We start from the raw sequence: 21,445 nt of genomic DNA on the forward strand, positions 1-21,445 counted from the left end.
ATGCAAAAGTAGCCCCGCCCTCCCTCGGGCCACGCCCCCGCACTAACACAACCCGGCCTCCTCCCGTGCAAAGGCTGGCCCACCCCGCCCCTTGGCCTGGCCTTGCGGGAACCTGCACGCATCCCTAGAGGAGTGCCTCACTGGTTCAGGCGCAGGTTCTATTTGCTTCCATAACCCCTGACCTCAGATCCCCTATGGTTCTGCTTCTGAAGAATTGCTTTGGGAGACGCTTTGACGTCCTCAAATCTTGCTTAACCCCACGGTTCTCCCAGCTCGGCGGGGGCGGGCAGAAGCGGTGACGAGGCACTTTTTGCAGGCGAGGGGAGGGGAGGGGAAGGAAAAGAAACAGACCCTGGAGTCCTGGAGGGAGATTACTCCGGCTTGCGGGAAGAGGGCGTTGGGTTACACCAGGTCCTGGTTCTGGACTCAGCTGCACCCCTACCCCTGTCCTGTAGGCTTGGCAAAGCAGCTGGTAGGGGCATTGGGGTCCATTAGCAAAGGCGAGGTCGGCAGGAACAGGAGGGAGCCTGAAGCTGGGGGTGGGGGGCGAGTATGTGATAGAAGGGTACTTCTCAGCTGCCACAGCCCTTGGAGCAGGTGGTCAGCACGTGGCGGGGGGGAGCGGTGGAGGTTCCCCGCAACAGATGGCCCTAGACAAGAGGGGGGGTCTGGCCATCTGCACCTGGAGCTGCCTGTGAGCTCCTCCCCCTTAGCACAGAGAGAAAAGAGCTGGGGGGAGGGAAAGGGTGCCTTTTATTCGGAGGGAAGGATCAGCACCCACCCCCGTCCTCCAATACACAGGCTGGAACCCGGGAAGAAGGCAGCTGGTAGAGCAAGGGAGGCAAAGGTGAGGACCGCCTCCAGCAGCCGGCTCCCCTTTCGCCTGCGGATCCTGGAAGACCTGGGAGCCGAGGGGCGCCTCCTCCACCAAGGGCTTACTTAGATGGTGGTAGAATTCTGCTGACTCTCGGCCTCAGAATTCAAGGATGCTCTCTTTGGATCAGGGGGCTAACTCCAGGGGCCCCGAAGATCCAAGGCAAGAAACTAGACTCTGGGACCAGGACTGAGGAGGAGGGGACCACCCGCTGTGGAGCTGGTATCCCCGGATGGAATCTGTCACGGTGGGGTCGGCAGGGAGGTCCCTAGTCAGGAGGCTGCTGGCAGTGGCTGTGTCTGGCGACTGGCCCAGTAGCGGTGGTAGGTATCTTGGAAGAGGTCCCGGCAGGCGATGTGGGCGTGGAGACGGGCACAGGCTAAGAAAGCCCCGGCTAGCTTGCGGTGTAGAGCATAGGTCTCCTCAGGCGGTGGGCGCAGCCGGTGCCGAAGCATTACTGGGATGAGGCCCTGAATTCGGCGAGCCGTCTCTCCAGCGCCGAAGTCGTAGGTGCCTGAGGCAGCAAAGGGCTCCCCGAGAATCATCACTGCCTCGACGTGGGCGTCAGAGAATGCCTAGGGTGGGGATGGCAGATGCATCCAGACGGACATAATGTCCTCTGATTACTTCTGAGGAGGCAAGCTGCAAGGGCTGGGGCGTGACTCACTGGTAGAGCTTGCTTAGAATCCACCAGTGAGGGGCTGGGGGAGTGGCTCAGTGGGGGAAGGTTTGCATTGCCCGCCCAAGATCCCCTAAGAGTAGTAAGAAGTCACCCCCTAGCCACAGCACCCCTGTCCCCAAGAGCTCCAGCTTTCTACAGGCAAGTAACCCTTCTATTCCTCAAACCCAGGATCCCCAAAATAGATAGTGCTCCCCCCACCCCCTACTTAGTCGGGGCACCTCCATTTCACCCTGGGGCTCCTCAGTATAAGCTAGTGCATTTAGTAATCTCACTGCCCTGGAATAGATAGAAGTCTCTACCTCCCCCAAGCCTCCCCCCCCCATACTTTCTCCAGTTGCTCAGTAGAGCTACGCTGCTCCACTATTCCCCAAAGAAACTAGGCCCCTAAAGAAAACAGCCACCAACACACCAGCTCCCTTCTGCCCAGGGGTAACCAACCTTGGTTTCAAAGCCTGTCAGGAATTTGAGGTCCTGGGATTTCTGTAGAACTCGATCTCTGTCTCCCTCTGCTGCAGCCTTCACCACCTGGAATGCCGGAGGACCAAGGGCAGCGTGGGTCAAGGGAGGCTTTGGGGCAGAGTCGGATACAGCCCTACACTCTAACCGTGAACTCCTGATCTTCCTGCCCGCAGCAGCTGGGAGCTGAGGGGTTAGGGGTCTGTACCATCACACCAGGCTACACGGGACGTTCTAGATAATAGGAAATACCAGCCAACCTGGATTACCTCCATTTCCTCTTCCTGGGTACACTCTTCACCCACAAGCTTCCCCTCTCTCCTCTGTCCCTGCTCTACCTCAGGAGAGCCTGCAGGGGGAGATGCTCAGGGGCTCTGCCATCCCTTGGGAAGCTGTCACACGAGTGGCCCAGAGGAGAGTGTCACATCTGTTGATGGCTCCAGACACTGCACAAGGATGGGACGGCATCCTAGGTTGCCTGAGGGTCATCTTCCCTATTAGACTTTGAGCCCCTTGGGTGAATCCCCAGCTGGGTGCAGTAGCAGCTCTGGTCCCAAGACAAGGAACTCAGGATGCTGGCGCAGAGCTCAGTTCCTGTGCAGTCCTGCAGGGGGAGACATTGAGGCACCTGCACCAGCTCCCTTGGCTCTAAGAGGACTCTAGAGAGACTGTAGCGGGGCCTCTGCCTTCTCATCTGTGGAATGGGTTCTGCATGGGGTCACTGTGTGGGGCTCAGCACTGAGCTGCAGAGGCAGACTCAGAAGAGGGAGAGGAGCCTGTCCAGCCCCAACCCACTGCACCACCCTTTGGGAGGATGGCCTGGGACGAACCTAGTAATTCTGTAATGGATCCTTCTGCCTGTGACTTGTCTGGTCATCTGTTAGGGCTCCAAATACATGGGATGGGTTTTTTTTTTTCCTTCTTTTTTTAAAGGCAGTTCAGCTGATAAAGGTACGGACAAGTCAGATGACCTGAATTTGATCCTCAGGCTCTACAGGTTCCACATGGGGTAAAGACAGAACTGATTCTGGCAGGTTTTCCTCTGGCATCCCCATGTGTCCCACTGGTGCATGAGAGCATGTGTGTACACGTGTGTGTACACATATATGCACATATATGTACACACACTTAAAAGCAACCAAACAAATACATGAATAGGGTCTCAATATGAAGCCTGGGTTGGTCTTGAACTCATGATTTTCCTGTCCTGTTTGAGCGTCCCAAGTCCTCTGATTATAGGCCACAACATCCACCCAACAGGTTTGTTTTTGTTTTAATTGGAAAAGATTAAGGTGGCCCAAGTTTTGGGAAGGCAATGTTGATGAGAAATAGGATGGCTAAAGTACTCGTGGAGGCCTTGGCTTTGTGCCTCAAAAGGCCTGTGTGGGTGAGTGTGTGGGGTGTGGGCGTGGTGGAGTCTTCATCCTTGTCAACAGTTGGATTGGTCTTAAAAGTTCTCAGGCCAGAGCCTTCAGCCTCGTCACAGACATTTTTTTCCTGTCATCAAGGAAGTTTCATTGTGGCCCTATATCTACGGGGTCTCCTTCCCAGAGGGCTCCTCTGTAACTTCTCACAGCTCCCCTGGGCTCAGTCCCCGTCCTGAGGCTCTTTGCTACTCGGGGAAAATGTCAACTCCCTTGCTTTTCCTCTCCTCAAATCTCCTGAAGCACCTCAGGAGGTAAGAGTATCTACTGTGGAGGGGCCCAAGGCAGGACCCAGGATGTCTTGGCTCTATCCAGCTCCTTCCTGTCCAATCAGAACATGAGTTCCCTTCAGGTTCCTGTCTGGAGGACAGAAATGGGCTCTTGATGTCATCCTTGCTGATGAATATGAGCCCTTATGGGTGGGTGTTGGGTGCTGGGTGCTGAGGCTCGGTGTGGCAGTTTGGATGATCATGGCTGCATAGGCTTCTGTACTGGCTGGTTTTGTGTCAACTTGACACAAGCTGGAGTTATCACACAGAAAGGAGCCTCAGTTGAGGAAATGCCTCCATGAGATCCAGCTGTAAGGCATTTTCTCAACTAGTGATCAAGGGGGGAGGGCCCAGCCCATTGTGGGTGGTGCCATCCCTGGGCTGGTAGACCTGGGTTCTATAAGAAAGCAGGCTGAGCAAGCCAGGGGAAGCAAGCCAGTAAGTAACATCCCTCCATGGCCTCTGCATCAGCTCCTGCTTCCTGACCTGCTTGAGTTCCAGTCCCGACTTCCTCTGGTGATGAACAGCATGTGGAAGTATAAGCTGAATAAACTCTTTCCTCCCCAACTTGCTTCTCAGTCATGATGTTTGCGCAGGAAGAGAAACCCTGACTAAGACAGCTTATATGTCTGAATACTGATCTGTATTGGTCTATACAAGAGCTGCCTTGGTCACGGAAACCCTAAGACACTGTCCCACTGCCTGAACTCTGCAATGGGGAGACAACTGTCACCAGTATCATCCAGAACAGAGCTGGGCACCAGGAGGTTGTCGGACACCGGAAGCGACAACTAGATGAATGCAAAGCCCAGTCTGTGGAGACACAAGGGCGTGGTCTGTGCAGCAGCTGCCACTGACTGACTTGGGAGGAAGAAAGGGAAGGACAAAGCAGGTGAGGAAGCATCCCCTGAAGAGATTTCTTCCTCCATAGCCTCTACATCAGCATCCTGCTTCCTGGGAGGTGCAGGCTGGATGCTGAGACCCTGGATAGGGCCATCTCTGTCCCTTCTCTCAGAAAGGGGCTGAGCAAGGGCTGGGACCCAGACTCTGGACCCAGGCTACAGGCCTGCTGAGATCTTGGGCAATCTGTCTCTAAGCCCAGTTATATTGCCTGTGATGGGGCTCTGAGTGGCCCTGGCCGCTTTCAGCCAGTATTTGTAGTATTAATGACTGGGGGGGAGTCACCAGCTGTCACTACTTTACTGGAATAGAGTCTCACCATGTAGCCCTGGCTGGCCTGGAGCTCACCGAGAGTCACCGGCCTCTGCCTCCTGAGAGCATGGCAGCCTGGGCTCTGATCCATCGTAAATTCTTAGCTGCGGTTCGCTTTTCCTTCTTCTCCTGTCCTCCCTACCTGGCTTGAGCCCTGACCCTTCAGAAGCCACAGGGTTTGTGCTCACCTCAATGTAGTGGTCCGTGAACTCTGTTCCAAAGGCCCGGCTTGCACCGAAGTCCAGCAGAGTCACCTGGGAACGACAGATGACAGACCGTGAGGAGCTGTTAGCATACCCACTGCCGACTGCATTGGCTGGGACCCCTCTTCCTCTTTCCTGCAGCCCCACCCCTGCTCCTGAGCCAGACCTTGATGGGTGATCACAGGCAAACACAGCATCAGTGAGCCACACCCCCAGCCTCTGTGTGCAGATAAGAGGCCAGGCCTCTGGGGTTGAGCTACATCCCCGACCACCCACTGGTATAATCTAGGCAGGGGCTTTAAGGCTGAAGTTTAGTGCTAGCTTTCTTTTTCTTTTTTTTTTTTTTTCCAGGCTGCCTCTGCCTCTGGGGTATGAGGATTAAAAGTGGGTACCTCCACACCTAAGCTTATTGCCTTTAATATAAATCTTGGGCCTGTAAGAAACCCCAGAGAATGTGACATCTGAGAGATTAAATGAATACCCACAAATCCTACTGATCGGCTTAAAATATGAATACCACCCCATACAGGTTTATTCCCCCCTCACCCGTATACTCCCAGGACCCTCTCCAAGGTTACACTTGCCAGAAACTAATATTATTAAATAATTTCCTCAGGACTGCAGAGATGGCTCAGTGGTTAAGAGCACTGGCTGGTCTTCCAGAGGTCCTGAGTTCAAATCCCAGCAACCACACGGTGGCTGACAGCCATCTGTAATTACAGTTCCAGGGGAACCCAATACCCTCTTCTCAGTCACTGCACACACATGGTCCACAGACACAAACCCATACACATGAAATACTAAAATAATAATTTTAAAGATTAATTTTTCCCGAAATTCCCACACATATCTTCTACATCTATATGTAGGCACAGAATGTATCTGATAATAGTTCCATAAATTATAGTTTTGTATATTCAGAGAAGCCAGGCCTGGAGATAAATGTCTGCAATTCCAGGTGAAGCAGGGTTAGGAATTCAGCACCAACCTGGGCTACACAGCAAGACCCGACTCCCCAGACCTTCCCATAGTGTTTACTCTAACTGCCCTGTAATTTCTACTCTGGACCTACATGATGGTTTGTTTCCCTATCATGGTGTTAATTCAGGTTCATCTCTGCGGTCTATCTGTATTTTTAAGAAGATTCATATATGTGGATGGATGTTCTGCCTGCATGTACTTTCTGTGCACCATTGCATGCCTGGAGTCACAGAGGCAGAAGAGGGTATCGGAATCCCCAGGAACTGGAGTTACAGATGGTTGTGAGCCACCGTGTGGATTCTGGGAAGTGACTCAGGTCCCTCTGTAAGGTAACCACTGAGCCATCCCTCTAGCCCCATTTTTCCCCATTTGTTATGCATTATGTCATTATGTGTTATATTATGTGTGGCACATGTGCGATTATCCCTCCGCACCCCTCCCCCCTTCCTGGGGACTGACGTTAGGGTCATCAGGCTTGGTAGCAAGCACCTTTACCCATAGGGCCATCTCTCTGGTCCCTGGGAAAATGCTCTCTATAGCAGCTAACAATGTACTCTGATCCGTATCATACAGAACCAACCTGGTGGCTGGAGGCGTCATACAGGAAGTTGGCCCAGTTGGGATCTGTCTGCATGAATCGGAACTCAAACAGCTCCCGCAGACACAACCTGAGGAGCTGAAAGCAGATCTGGAGGAACAAGAAGACAAGCCAGTGAGGTGTCCTGCCTGTCCTCCTGGCCAGGAGGGAAACTGAACGCCTGGCTCTTCCCGGTCCCGTTCCACAAGATGTACCTGGTTCCGGACGTCCTGGCTCAGGCCCTGGCACTGGTCTAGAGGGATTCCCCCAGCCAGCTCCATGCCCAGCACTCGTGCAGTGCATAGCTCCTGTATCACGGCTGGCACTCGGAAGAAGGGGTCGTCGGCCAAGAGCTTCCTGGGACAGGAGAGGGCAAGGAATGAGAGACTTCATGCCTCAGAACCCAGAGGCTCCAACTGGCCGTTTTACTGAGGAGCCCTTCGGGCCATCTCCCCGTAGGCTTTCCTCCACCACCCTCCCCAAGCGCCTTCTCTGGCTCGGCTGCCTTGTGTGTCGGCCAATCCCTGGCTGGGCTGGCATTTAACAGACACTGTAGTACTGTGCAGTCTTAACTGGGTGCAGCTGGAAACCCAGTTACCACTTCCCTCCTACTAACCCTTCCCCGATCTTCTGGTCACTTGACGATGAGCTCAGAGTATTTACTTCACACATCATTTAAAAAAAAAAAAACTATTTTATGGCCAGGGAGATGGCTTAGAGGCTAAAGGCATGAGTCCCAAAACATAGGACCTGAGTTTGACCCCAGGGCCCACACATTCTCAAAAGTTGTCCTCTGATTCCCACATGCGTGCTATAGCATTTGTACACCGGCGTGCACACACATGTACACACACACACACTAAATATTAAATATTACAAATTCTTTTTAAAGGGACGTTACTCTGGCTCTACCGTGACAATCACTGGTCACTGGGACCACTAGAGAATCATTTCAGTTACTTGTGGTGAACCTCGGTCTGAAAATACTAAATGGAGAATTCTAAGCTGGACATGGCGGTGTGTGTCTATAAACCCAGCACTGGAGAGTGGAGGAGGGAGGTCTGGGCCTCCTGTGACACAGCATGTTCCAGGCCAGCCAGGGTACCTAGACTCTGCTTCAAAAAGCAATCAAGAGAAAAGGGGGAGGGAGTCAGACGGGCTGGAGAGATGGCCTAGTGGTTAAGAGCACTGGCTGTTCTTCCGGAGAACCTGGTTTCCATTCCCAGTACCCGCAATGGTGGCTCACAGTCTGTTAACTTCAGTTCCAGGGGATCTGATGCCCTCTTCTGGCATCTGAGAGTACTGCATGTCCACAGTACACACACACACACACACACACACACACACACACACACAAGCAAAACATCCATATAATAAAAAGAAATCTCAATTAAAGAAGAAGAGGGAGAAGAGGAGGAGGAGAAAGAGGAAGAAGAATAAAAAGAAGAAGAAAATTCCAGAAGTAAGTTAAAACTGAGTACCACTCAGAGCAGTACAGTAATCCAGCTCCACCCTGTCCGGAACGCACTCGCCCAGTGTACGAAGGGCACGCACGGTGTCCTACGCTTCCCTGCTAAGACTGCTTAGCCGTTCCAGCGGCATGACTGTTGTGGTGTTCCACTGGCAGTGTCCAAGTCACCTTTATTTTACTTAATGATGGCCCCAAAGCAGGAGCAGGGATGCTGGCATCTCAGATATGCCAATCAAGAGCATAAAACACCTTTTCCTCTTCTTAAGAAGTGTTTTGTCTTTCCAGTTAATATGTATCAGCCATATACAATGGACTTCGTTACGGCATTTTCACATACACCACACACCCAGGCACACACAGATGTGTTTTAGTCAGTTCACTGTCACCCTCTCTTGTCCCCGCTGGTCCCCACTTCACAACTCATCCTTCTACTTTCTGTTTCTTTCAAAGGTTTATTTAGGGCTGGAGAGATGGCTCAGTGGTTAAGAGCACTGGCTGCTCTTCCAGAGGTCCTGAGTTCAAATCCCAGCAACCACATGGTGGCTCACAACCATCTATAATGGGATCTGATGCCCTCTTCTGTGTGTCTGAAGACAGAGACAGTGTACTTATATATAATAAATAAATCTTTCAAAGAAAGAAAGAAAAGGGCTCACCACATAAGCATGAGGACTTGTGTTTGACCACCAGATCCTATAAAAGTTAGGAGGGGCACACATTTGTGTCCCAGTCATGGGGAAGCAGCAAGAGCTGGACCCCTGGGGCTCGACGGCCAGCCCAGTCTATGTGTCCAGTCCTGGGCCAGAGAGAGGTCTGTCTCGAAGAACAGACGGACACCTAAGTAAGGCTGTTCTCTGGCCTCCACATGGCTTGCCCGTGTGGAGAAGTTGAGTGGGCGCCTGTGTGGACACTAGGAAGAAGGGGATGGGCAGGCAGCAGAGGCAAAGGAAGGTTTTAGGGGATCCTGGGACACTCCTCAGATCCCGCATGGGGCTGCTCTGGCCTGTCACCCGGAGTCATTCTGCCTTGCTGGGTCCTATGCTGGGTTGGACCTATGCAGTCCTAGTTTATGAGGTCTCTGGTCCTGGCCCTACTTCCCAAAAGCCAGGCCTGTACTAAGAAGCACTAATCAGCACACCTCCCCTGGGAGAACACTCTCCTGAGGCTACTGAATGGAATCAGGCCACACAGCCTCGGAAGGGCTGACCCGAGACTGAAGCCCACACTCACCAGGGTCCAGGACACGGACCTTGTACGGCTGTTGCCGGGACTGTCCCCTCCCATCACCTGAGCTTGGCACGCTGGGAGACACAGCCGACTTGTGAGCCTTGCTGTGCAGTTTCTTCTCTAGCTGTCCCTTTCGTTTGTTTTGTTTTGCTTTTTTGAGATGGTATCTCATGTAGCCCAGGCTGGCCTCAAACTCAGCTACATTCCTTGGACTCCTTCTGGCTTCTACCTCTTGAGTGCCAGGGTTATACGCATGAGCCACCATACCAGGCTTATGGGGGTGCTGAGGACCGGCCTCGGAGCGGGATTGATGTGTGTGTGCTACGCAAGCGCCAGCTAAGCTGCATCCTCAGACTTGAGAGGTCCTTAATTGTTGCGCACGGCCATAACCCCAAGATGTGGCCCCACTGTTCTCTATTAGCTGTAGTCTGTTCATTTGCCCTGCCATAAAATATTCCGGCATCAAGACCCAGATGTGGCGGCACACGCTTGTAATCCTAGCAGTGGAGAGGCAGAGGCGGCAGAGGCGGCAGAAAGCTAACGCAGCCACAGAGCGAGTCTGAGACCAGCTGGGGAGCATGTCTGCTCTTCTTCTAGAGGACGCCAGTTCTGTCCCCAGCACCCAGACTGGGTGGCTCACAACTGCCTGTAATTCCAGCTCTGGGAGAGTCCAGAGTCTCACATATATTTAAAATAATTAAAATAAATAAAAACGTTTTTAAGAAAAAAAAGAGAGATTCAACCAGTAGCATTGAAAACACCACAATAGCCAAGTCTGGGACACACCTGTAATCCCAGCATGTGGGGGACACAAGCTCCAGGTCAGCCAGGGAAACCCAGTGAGACCCATCTCAAAAACAAGAACAAAAACCCCCACAGTGGGGCTGGAGAGACAGCTCAGGGGTTAAGAGCACTGGCTGCTCTTCCAGAGGTCCTGAGTTCAAATCTCAGCAACCACATGGTGGCTCACAACCATCTGTAATGGGATTCGATACCCTCTTCTGGTGTGTCCTAAGACAGTGACAGTGCCCTCATATAATAAAGTAAATAAATAATTAAAAACATTGCAACATGTTTATCCACCTTGCTGAACAGATTTCATAGATTTGGGTTTCCAAGTTGGGACTTCCACACACACTGGTGCCCTGAGCATTCTAGAAAATTCTGATGCATCCACTATAAATGTCCATACAGAAGAAGGCCAGTGGTGGGGTTGCTGGTTATGCAAGCACAGACGTTCTCCTGAGGGCGGAGGACCTGGCTCAGCAGGTAAGCGGTTTGCCACACAGTATAAGGATTAGAGTTCGAGCCCCAGCACCATGTAAAACAGCCACGAATGGAAGCAAGTCCTGTAATCCCAGCACCAAGGAGGACCCCTGGGGTTTGCCGGCTAGCCCAGTCTAGCAAAATCAGAGCTCTGGGTTCAGCAAGAAATGGTATCACCCGTGGTGGCTCATAGCCATTTGTAAATCCAACACCCTCTTCTGGTCTCTGTGGGTACTGCATGCATGTGGTGCACAGACATATATGCAAGCAAAAAATCAATACAGAAAATAAACTTTAAAAAAATGGGGTGGGGGGCGGAGGCTAGAGAGATGGCTCAGTGGTTAAGAGCACTGACTGCTCTTCCAGAGGTCCTGAGTTCAAATCCCAGCAACCACATGGTGGCTCCCAACCATCTGTAATGGGATCTGATGCCCTCTTCTGGTGTGCCTTTAGACAGCAATGGTGTACTCACATATAAAATAAATAAATCAAGAAAAAAATTCTTTTTTTTTTAGAACATTGGGGGGGTGTTGTTATTGTTATTTTGAAACAGGGTTTCACTATGTAGCCATGAGTCCAGAATTCCCTAGTAGCTTGAACTCACAGAAATTCACTTGCCTCTGCTTGCCAAGTGGTGTAGAGCACCATTCTTGGTTTAAATAGAACTGCAAAAGTAAATTAAGGTTGAGCTGGCATGGTGACAAGTGCCTTTAATCTCAGCTCTTGGGGGACACAGGCAGGTGGATCTCTCCGAGTTCATGCTAGCCAGAGCTACAGAGTGAGACCCTGGCTTCCCAGATGTTAACACTGTTTCTCCGTCTGGAGTGCAGGAGGAACAGTCTGGAGCTGGTGCTCTCCTGCCCTACTGCTGCAGGATGCTGATCCCCCCCCCCCCCCCCCCCGTGAGCAGGTCTACCCATGGTGCAGCTGAGCCCCTCAGACCACAGCAGATACGCATTTGACAGAGGCCATGCAAGAATAAGGAAGTCCGCCGTCCCATATGAGGATTCTGACTGCAGAGTCTGAGAGCAGAACATCCACCCCAGCCCAGAGAGGGAAGGAATCCCCAGGAGCTGGCTGGGGTGTCAGCTTACCTGAAGGTCTGGGCACAGGCGGCCTCTCTGCGGTAGTCACATTCCCAAGCCAGCTCTTGCTGTAAGGTCTGCAGGCTCTGCTCAGCAAACAGGCCTGGGAGAGGAGAGGACAAGCCATGGCGTCTGAGAATGGCTGCCTGCCCCAGCCTGAACCCTCGGGCTCCCTACCTAGGTCTTCAGTGGTCCCATCACCTCTGTTCAGACTTCTACCCCACCCTTTTTCATTCCTCCTCCTCTTTTTTTTCCTTAAGGACTGGCTCTTATGTAGTCCAGGCCGGCCTCCAGCTGAATGAGTAGCCAAAGCTGACCGTGACCTCCTGATCCTCCAGTTCCCACCTCCAAATCCTGGGCCACAGGCTTGCTCCAACACTTGGCTTTGCGTTTGAGGTAAGAGTCTCTCTGCGGCAATCCTCCTGTCTCAGATTCCCCAGTGCTAAGTGTGAGCCCCAGACCCAGTTTACCTACACCTCATATGAGACTCACCTTCCCTCTGCCTTTCCCAGAACTGTGGTCTCTGTGGAAGTCTGTCTCCTGGGCTTGGCTCTTCCACAGCCCCTGGCCTGAAACAGCTTTTTTCACTGACCAATCGGCTAATGACCTTGAACTTCTGATCTTCCTACCTTCCCCTCTGAGCATCGGGGTCCTGTGTGTGCCCTCTTTGGTACCAGAGATCAACCCTGGGCCTCCCACCCCTTCCCCCCCCATGAGCACTCAGGTAAGCACTCTCTACAGAACATTTTCGCCTGCCACTGTCCTCTGCCTCTCACCGGCCTCCTGGCCTGCCTTTGTCTCTCTACTTCCTTTCCTCCCACAAACACACCTTGCTATGTCTTCCTGTGACCCAACAACACAGGCGTACTGCCTACCAAGTTGTCTCCTCTGCTTCTGTGGTTCCCCTGCACACTGCACACCTGTCTGTCTGTCTGTCTGTGCATCTGACCTGGGCTTGTTTCTTTGTAGCTATGTCACATACGCTCATTCCCTCTGGACTCCTGCTTGGCACCCTCCTGTCACCAGTGTGATGTGTGCACACCTACGATGCTGTCTCTCCTCTGTCTAGCCCCGCTTGCTCCCTTTAAAAGTACCCTTCCCTCAGTGGGGACAGAGGGGGCACCTTACCCTCTGGAAGGCCCACACTCATCTTGAGCAGGGCCAGCAGGTTCTGCACGTCACTCTGGATGCTCTGGGCAACACCTGGGTACTGTCAGGAGGGAGCAGAGAGGGGTCAGGAGTCACCCATGCCTTGGGGACCGGACAGTGCCCACCCCCAGCCCTGCCCAACCCCCACTGCTCACCTGGATCTTCACAGCCACCTCAGTCCCATCCTTTAGCACGCCTTGGTGTACCTGCCCAATGGAGGCCGCAGCAAAGGGCACGTCCTCGAGTGAGGCCACCTTGTCCTGCCAGCCCTTACCCAGCTCCTCCTCCAGAACTCTCTGGAAGGAGCAAGCATGAGGGTTACCATCACGGTTCTCAGCAGTGGACCTTCAGGCCCTGTACTGGTGTGCGTGTTAACAACCCCAGGGGTTCACTGTTGGCTGATATATCATTTTACAGATGTGGAAACTGAGGCCCAGGTGCCCAACCTGCCAGGCGTGTTGCGGGATATTCCATCATACGGTGAACTTTGCCCAGTTGTGGTGTGGCCCAGCCTCAGCATACACCTTTAATCCCTCTCTGACTGGAATACAGACAGGCCCTTAGTACTCACCTTTAATCCCAAACAGTGAAGGTAAAGTTAGAGCTTGTAGAAGAAAGCACCCATGTTTGAAAGTGATGTCTAATCGAGCGGCAGACAAAGTGACAAATCAGAGAAAGATTTGACAGAATAGGATCTGCCCAGCCCTCACAAAAAGAGAGTGGGAAGGAAGCTACGTAAGGGAGAGACAGACAGACAGACAGCACAGGAGAAGAGTAGAGAACAGGACCAAGAGGGAGTTTATTCAGCAGCAAGTCTGGGAGGCTCAACATTCTAGGTCCAGATTAGATCGTACCGAGGCTGGAAGGAAGCGTCAGGACTAGGCCTCCGTTAGCAGACAGAGGCAGTAAGCCTCTCAGACAACAATTATAACAGGAGAATAAAAGTTACAGTTACACCAGATGCCACTGTCCCATGTTGTCCTTGAGTGAAGGAAATCAGAGTAGATCTCACTAGAAAAATGAGAACCAATTCCTAACACTCAGAGGAGTCTCACTGACGGAACACCTTTGCTGGTTCTGTTTGTTTGTTTGTTCAGGCAGGGTCTGATCACTGTGAGGTCCTGACTGGCTTGGAATACACTATATTGGCTGTCTCCAAAATCCCAAGAGATCCACCCTCCACTGCCTCCTGAGGGCTGGTATTAATGGTTTGCACCCAGGGAGATTGTTAATGAGGATTGATAACATTTCTTGTTAGAGTCCCATGTTATTAAGGCATAAAAAAAGAAAACCCACGAAACATGATGAAGAGGGGCTTCCTTTTGGTTCCGGCATGTTTATAGAGTGGCTCAGAGAGCCATGGTGACTGCCTGGGTCATTCGTGAGGCAAGGAGCAGAACCCAGATGGAAGGCAGGTAGGCAGCTGGAGCCTAGGTCTTTATACAGTTACAGAGCAGCTCCTGTCGCCTTAGTACCAGGTTCCAGGTTCGATGCATCCTTCAACTTTGCTTGTTTGCTTGAGATCGGCTCTAAGGTAGCCCAGGCTAGCCTTGGAGTCTCTATGTAGCTTGGGGTGACCTTGAACTCCTGATCGAACTGCTGAGACTATATAGGTGTGTGTCATATATCCTGCCATGATCATTGTCAGAAACAGGGAGTGACAGGAATAGGTCTAAGAACTTTATGTTATATAAACTGTTTTTGCAGATTACATGCTGAGCTACGTAATCCCATGTCACCATCCATCCAAACGGGGTACTCACCATCATCTGCCAGCGGGGCATGAAGTCAGCACTCTGTCGGACCCTCTCGAAGATTCGCTGGAGCTGGGGGCTGATAAGGCTGTTGTCTTGGGAGACAGTGGGATGAAGGGATTAGTGAAGGGGATGAGGAGGGGTTCCACGTGAACACCTGGAACCAGGGGTTGCTGCTGGCTGGGTGGGGTGAGTGGGGAATGAGGTCATAGGTCAAGTGTTGAGGGTCATGCTGTACCCTGGATGCTGAGCATTTGGCCGATCTTGAGGGCAGCCCCCCGCACTGTACATAAGGTCTGCACGATCCTCTCAGCATTGGCCTCGGAGAGGAAGGGACTGGAGCTCAATCCAGAGACGCCCTCTACGGTGAGAAGTGAGAATCAGTATTGCATGCACAGAAAGAGCCTTCCTGTGTACCCTTGGCTGACAGAACTCTGCAGACCAGGCTGGCCTCAAACTCCTGAAACTCATCTGTCTCTGTCTCCCAAGTGTTGGGATTAAATGCATGCAAGAACTTTTACACCATTCCCAATTTAACTTTTTTATCTTAAAAACTTACAATGTAGCCCAGGATAGCCTCAAACTCATGAAAATCCTCCTGCCTCTGCTTCCCAAATGCTGACATTACAGCCCCCCCCAAAAAAAATAAGAAGTTGGGCATGAAGGATTCATACCTGAAATCCCAGTAATTAGTAGGCAAGAGGCAGGAGAGGGGGCTGGAGAGATGGCTCAGTGGTTAGGAGCACTGACTGCTCTTCCAGAGGTCCCGAGTTCAATTCCCAGCAACCACATGGTGGCTCACAACCATCTGTAATGGGATCTGGTGCCCTCTTCTGGTGTCTGAAGACAGCTACAGTGTACTTATATATAATAAATTAATTTTTAAAAAAGAGGGAGGGGAGGGTCTCTGTAAATTAAAGACCTAACTATATCACCTCTGCACAGCCACCAGGGGGCGAACATAGAAATGCTAAGATCAAGGGTTGGCAAATTTGGAGTGGCAACACGAACATCAGACAGGTCTGATGAGAATGTGCTTGCACAGCCAGCCCTCTGACCGAGAGGCGGTTTCTAGAAAAGCACAGCTCCAGGACGGTGCAATTCCTCGCCCAGGTGTAAACTCCGGGGAGAGAGACAGAGTGACTCCGCAGTTCTGAACGCACAGAAGTCAGACGTGCTCACAGCGGTGGGAGGGGAAACCCCGAACCGCAGCACTTATGCAGCCTGAGCAAAAGGTTCAAGAGTCCAAGAACGCTGGAGGTGGAGGCAGGTGGAGCTTTGTGAGTTCAAGACCAGCCTGGTCAATATAGCAAGTTCTAGGACAGCCAGGGCTACACACAGTCTCAGTAAGTAAGTAAGCAAGGAAGTATGTAAATAAATAAGTAAGCAAGTAAATTTATTTTAAGGAGTTAAATTTGCATGTATAATCGCTCTAATAAAGTACCAATAAATAAAAGCCACATGAATGCTGTCTCACTGTATTTTGTGGCACTGGGGCTTGAACTTGGAAACATGTATGAGTTTGTACATGCTGGGTACCACTGAGCAGCCCAGATTTGTTGAGTCTTCAAAAAATTTAGTCACAAACTCGGCATAGTGGCACATGCCTTTAATCCCAATACTCAGGAGGCAGAGGCAGACAGATCTCTGTGAGTTTGAGGCTAGCCTGGTCTACAGAGCAAGTTCCAGAACAGCCAGAGCTACAGAGAAACTCTATCCCAAAAACCAAACAATTTTTGCTTATATTTATGTATATGTACGTACATATACACATACATATATTTATGTATATGTGCGAGCATTCGTCTGTGTGTGTGTGTGTGTGTGTGTGTATAAATGCATTTCACGTATGCACAAAATCTGGAGTGGCCACAAGAGGGCGCTGGATTCCCTGCAGCTGGAATTCCAAGGAGTTATGAGCCACCTGGTGTGCGTCCTGGGAATTAGCCAGTGCGTAACTTCTGTGTGCCAAACAATTTACTTTATACATGCACACAAACGCACACATACATACAATCACTAGTAAGCAAAATCCTACCACAACCCGAGCCCTTCATGGCCAGAAGTTGAATGGACCCAGATACCGCTACTCACCGTGTTGCAGACCTGGCAGGGACTTCTTGGTGGCCTCAGCCAGCGCTCCCAGGCCCAGGCCCACAGCCAGCCCTGAAGAGCAAGAAAGGAAGTTGAGAGCCCGCTTACCTGGGACCTTCTCTTAGACTCTCACTTCCTCTCAATGCTGTCTAGGGAGCCGCGGTGGCTCAGTTTGTTGGCAAGCACTCTCCTAACTGAGCTGCATCCCGCTTTGTTTTTTTTTTTTTTTCCTCTTCTTTTGGGACTCCGGGTGGAACACGGGGTCTCACGCGCTACCCAAACTCTTCAATCTAGCATCTTTAAAAAATAATAATAATAATAATTAAGACTAAGTTGGCCAGCCCGGCCTAGAACTGGCTACGTGGTTTAGGTTAGCCTTGAACTTGTAACCCTGCTGAAGCTTTCCTAATAGACGGGGCTACTATCAGAGATGACTCGCACCTAACTTTCCTTTCTTCTGACATGCTTATGTAGCCAGGCTATGCTCGAACACCGGATTCTCAAGTGCTGAGACTTTAGGTGTCTGTCATCGTCCCCACCCTTGATTTTCTACTCATTACACATATATTTTTACTGTGGTTCTGGGGACAGAACCCAGGGCCTCAGCAATGTCCAGGACACGTATCCCCCCCATGTCTTCCTCTCGCTGAAATCCGGCATAGCCGACCAGCCAGGCCTCCTTTTCGCCCCCTCCTTTCTCTTCTGCTTCCATCCTCCTCTTGTATACTCCTTGGCGACAAGCATTCGCTGTGCAGCCCTGGTTGGCTTGGAACTGGCTGTGTAGACCAGGTTGGCCTGGAACTCACAGAGCTCCGCCTGCTTCGGCCCAAGGGCTGGGATCAGAGGCCTGTGCCACCATTCCAGGCTTCGTCTCTGTCACCGTCACCAGCTCTAGCCTGCAGCCGGCATCTGCCAAGTGTGCAACGCGCTCCTGCACCACTGCCGCTGTGCCAAGTGTGCTTGTCATGGTCTGACCCCCACCTCCACCACAGCTGTACCCATTCTGTCCCATGCCTGCAACCATCTCATATTGTTGCTCTAACATGCCTGCCAGTCACTGACACAAAAGTGACTTGGCTCCAAGCAAGGACATGTTGACCACATGTCCTGCTTTGTTCTATGTGACGTTTGCTAATCTTAAGAAATTCCACAAAGCTTTATGTAAGACCTATCAAATCAAAGGTCAGTAGGAATGGTTAGGTCTAAAGTAGAGTCGGAGCTAACCACTGGGCGGCACTTCCTGTACTTGCATGTGAACTCACTGTGTTTTTGTTTTTCCCTTATAAGCTGACAGAAAAAGATATCCATTGTCAGATAATTCGGAGCTATGTCCCTGGTCTGACCAGTATTAGGGTCCAACAAACTAATCTTGCTTAAGGAGATCAGCGTTCATACAGTTTGTGTGGCGAGCCCTGAACCAACAGTGCTAATGCGATTCTCTCTCACACCTCTGTGAAGCCTGTTTGACAGGAAAGCTCACATCTTGCAGAAAGGGAAACAGAAGCTCAGAGAAGTTAAGTAAACTGCCCAATCCTAATATGAGGCTATCCCTCTCCTCTGGAACCCTGGTTTCATACACCTGCCCAGGTCCTACCCAGGGCACGAAAATGCACTTATCTCTGACCTTTAACCTGTGAGGAAGGAGAGATCTACGCTTGATAACCAACAGACACCAGGGCCTGTTAGCCGAACACTTGCAGAGTCAGGATTTGACGCCAGGAGAGATTACAGGAGACATCATCACAAAAAGCATTTGTGTGCTGGGGTGTGTTGGGAGTGTATGTGGCACAGGCCTTTTATCCCAGCCCTTGGGAGACCGAGGCAGGGGGATCTCTGAGTTCCAGGCCAGCTAGGGCTGCACCGTGAGACTCTGCTTCAAAAACAAAACATCTATGTATCCATACCCAGTATTTATATTTTCTTACATGCTATTTTCTTTTTCCTCTTTCTTTCCTAGACAAGGTCTGTGATGCCAGGCTGGCCTTGAATTTGTGGGTGCCCTTGAATTTGTGGGTGCAAGCAGGTCCTACAATAGCCTAGCAGGCAGCTGGGCCTCCAGCCATGCGCTACCAGACTTGGCTCTCCAATTCTTTGGCCTTTCTCTCCTTCTCTCTGCCCTTCCTTCTTTTCCTTTCTCTCCTTTAGTGCAGGTGGCCTCAAACTCACTGTGTAGCCAGTAATGAGTTTGAGCTCCCTGTGCCTGCCTACCTACACCCCAACTGCTGAAACTACAGGAGGGTGTCCTGGCTGCCTCCTTTCCTTTTTTAAAGCGTTGGTTTGCAACCTACTCCTTTTCTTTCATGCGTGCTTAAACAATGCTGCGGGGACCTAAAGTCCAGTCCCCTCACCTCTCAGCCCCCACTCCTCCACCAGCGGAAGAAATAAACTCACGCCTACACGGCCTTGCTCACTACAGGTTCCCAATAAACATTGAGGTTTACATCCTGTTTCTCTGGGATTCGCAGGTCTTTGCCTCCATCCCTCTTTCCTTGTCTCTCTCTTCCTCCTAACCCTGTCTTTGACCCACCCTTCCCCTTGCTTCACGCGTAAATGTTTCTGACCCAGGTCACCGAAGATCACCTACCCCCAAAGCTGGCCAAACGACTGATGCGGGAGGCAGGCACCTTGCGTTCTCGAGAGCGATCACTCAGCTGAGAAAGAGCAGAGGTGTGAGGTAGGGAAGGTGGACAGAATAGCAGGAAAGCCCTGCGGAGTGGGGGGGGGGGGGGTGAGAAGGGGCAGGGGGAAGGGGGAGGGGGGAAGGGGAAAGGGACACACAAGACTAAGTGATACCTGGGGCCGGGGTGCCTTCCTAAGCCGGGCCTCCCGGGCCCTGCGAACTTCATCTTCATTTAGACCTCTTCCTGGCTGGTCTTGATGAACACTTTGGGCCAAACAATTCCTACATGGCCCCTGCAGAGAAGTGGATTTTAATAGAGTAAGGTCTGGTCCTCCTTTTTGGACCCATCTCCATCATTTCACGCGTGCACACACACACACACACACACACACACACACACACACACACACACACACACACGCACGCACGCACACAAGCTTCCCTCAACCTTTTTCTTGGAGGCCCCCTCCCCAGCCTCTTACCCACCAGTGGGGCCTAGGTCCCAGGGCCCCCCCACAGTGCAGACGAACAGCCCTGCCCAGCGGTCCACAGGTCGTGCGGAGCGTCGCACCTAGCTCCAGCCACATTGCCTAAGAAATAATAAAGATTACAGGACTGGGCCTCCTGTTTTGCGCCCTTGTTTGAAAGCTCCCCGCCCTCCTATCGTCTCCCCTTTTAATTGATTTCTAAGTTTCTCCTAGTTAACCCCCATACGCGTTGCTAAGAACTCATGTTTTTCCCTAAGCGCCTTCCCAAACCCCCCAAAACTCCTCGCGGTTGCTAAGGTTCTCTCTCGTTGCTAGATGTCCACAGATCCTCCAGGACTCCTCTCTACTTCTCAGCGCCCCTCTCGTTGCTAGGCATCGCCTTACCCTGGGTTGTTAAGCATCCGCAATTCCTGTGCTGCCCGCCTCCCAAACACCCCGTTACGACCCCGTTACAGGGCACCTCCCCCGTTGCTAAGCACCCAGTCCACCGGGTTTAGGCTCCAGGTCGAGCACGCGCTGGGCCCCTTAAGCTTCCGGGAACGTCCGTACACCCGCCCCCTTTGATCAACTAGCCAATGGTAGCACAGCACCTCGCCGACGTTTACAAAAACACACCCGGCTGAGGAGGCGTGGCAAGGGGTGGGACCCAGGCAAAGGCGCTGTGGGTCTTCTGTGTCAGTCGGCTCGCACGTGAGCTCGTTATATTGACCGTCTTACTGACAGAAGCTCTCTACCCTCCTCTCTGCCCCAGTCCTCTCTCTTCCCCTCCCTCCCTCTCTCCCCTCCTCTCTCATTTTTTCTTTTTTCCCCTTCTCTCTCATTCCTGTCCTCTCTCTCTCTCTCTCTCTCTCTCTCTCTCTCTCTTCTTCTTCTTCTTCTCTCTCTCTCCCCCCCCTCCCTCTCTCCCCTCCTCTCTCATTTTTTCATTTTTCCCCTTCTCTCTCATTCCTGTCTCCCCCCCTCTCCCCCCCTCCCTCTCTCCCTCTCTTGTAGGCTATGAGGAACCCCTGATCTTGCCTCCACTTCCCACCTACTAAAACTGCAGGTCTTTACCATTACATCCACTTAGATTTCCGCTGGGCGAGCTCAAACTCTATCCTATGTATTTGGATACCCCCCACCCCGCCACGGATTTACAAATTCAGGGCCTTGTGCATTCCATAAAAGATTCTCAGCCACTGAGCCATACCCCTAGCAATCTTTAAACACGTATTCTTCCAAACAAACATTTCCCTTGCACATGAAGCCTATCCACTTTGCACCAACACCCACGTCCTGGCACCCAGCCTCCTTCCTTGCACACACATATAAATCCACACTTCCTTGCTTATGAACTGTTTCCCGCTCGGGCCTTCCACAGAACTCCCCCTGGCGGCATACTGTGCCCGAGTTCCCTCCTGCATCCTACTCTCCATCCCCCATCCACTTAGGAGATGGCCCTCAGTGGGAGCCCTCTGTTTCCTGAGGACCTGACATTTCCCAGAACATTCTCGGTCAAGATTCCCAGCGCTGAGTCAGGAGCTTTGGTATGGTAGAAAATTGACTCACTCCTCTTGTTGTCAAGAATAGAAACAGCTGGCAGCTGGGACGTCTTTCCCACAGCTGAAGAGAGG

General features: G+C 51.8%; 1 protein-coding gene across 2 annotated transcripts; it reads right to left on the reverse strand.

Annotated features, from left to right (window-relative positions):
* Window positions 1-768: 768 nt before the first annotated feature.
* On the reverse strand, window positions 769-21,445 carry COQ8B (coenzyme Q8B). Of its 2 annotated transcripts, none has more exons than XM_080908158.1 (15): window positions 21,381-21,445; window positions 19,827-19,934; window positions 19,518-19,637; window positions 19,309-19,375; window positions 16,725-16,796; window positions 14,869-14,991; window positions 14,640-14,725; window positions 13,032-13,172; window positions 12,856-12,937; window positions 11,737-11,830; window positions 6,894-7,035; window positions 6,682-6,789; window positions 5,106-5,171; window positions 1,995-2,081; window positions 769-1,449 (listed from the first exon to the last, which is right to left on the reverse strand). In XM_080908158.1, the coding sequence occupies exons 2-15, from the start codon at window positions 19,929-19,931 to the stop codon at window positions 1,147-1,149; spliced, it is 1,596 nt and encodes a 531-aa protein (XP_080764284.1). In that variant the 5' UTR covers window positions 19,932-19,934; window positions 21,381-21,445; the 3' UTR covers window positions 769-1,146. The 2 variants fall into 2 exon arrangements, with proteins under 2 accessions (XP_080764284.1, XP_080764283.1); XM_080908157.1 differs by lacking the exon at window positions 21,381-21,445 and adding an exon at window positions 20,217-20,350.

The sequence above is a fragment of the Micromys minutus genome, assembly GCF_963924665.1.
Source record: "Micromys minutus genome assembly, chromosome: 32".
Classification (NCBI taxonomy): domain Eukaryota; kingdom Metazoa; phylum Chordata; class Mammalia; order Rodentia; family Muridae; genus Micromys; species Micromys minutus.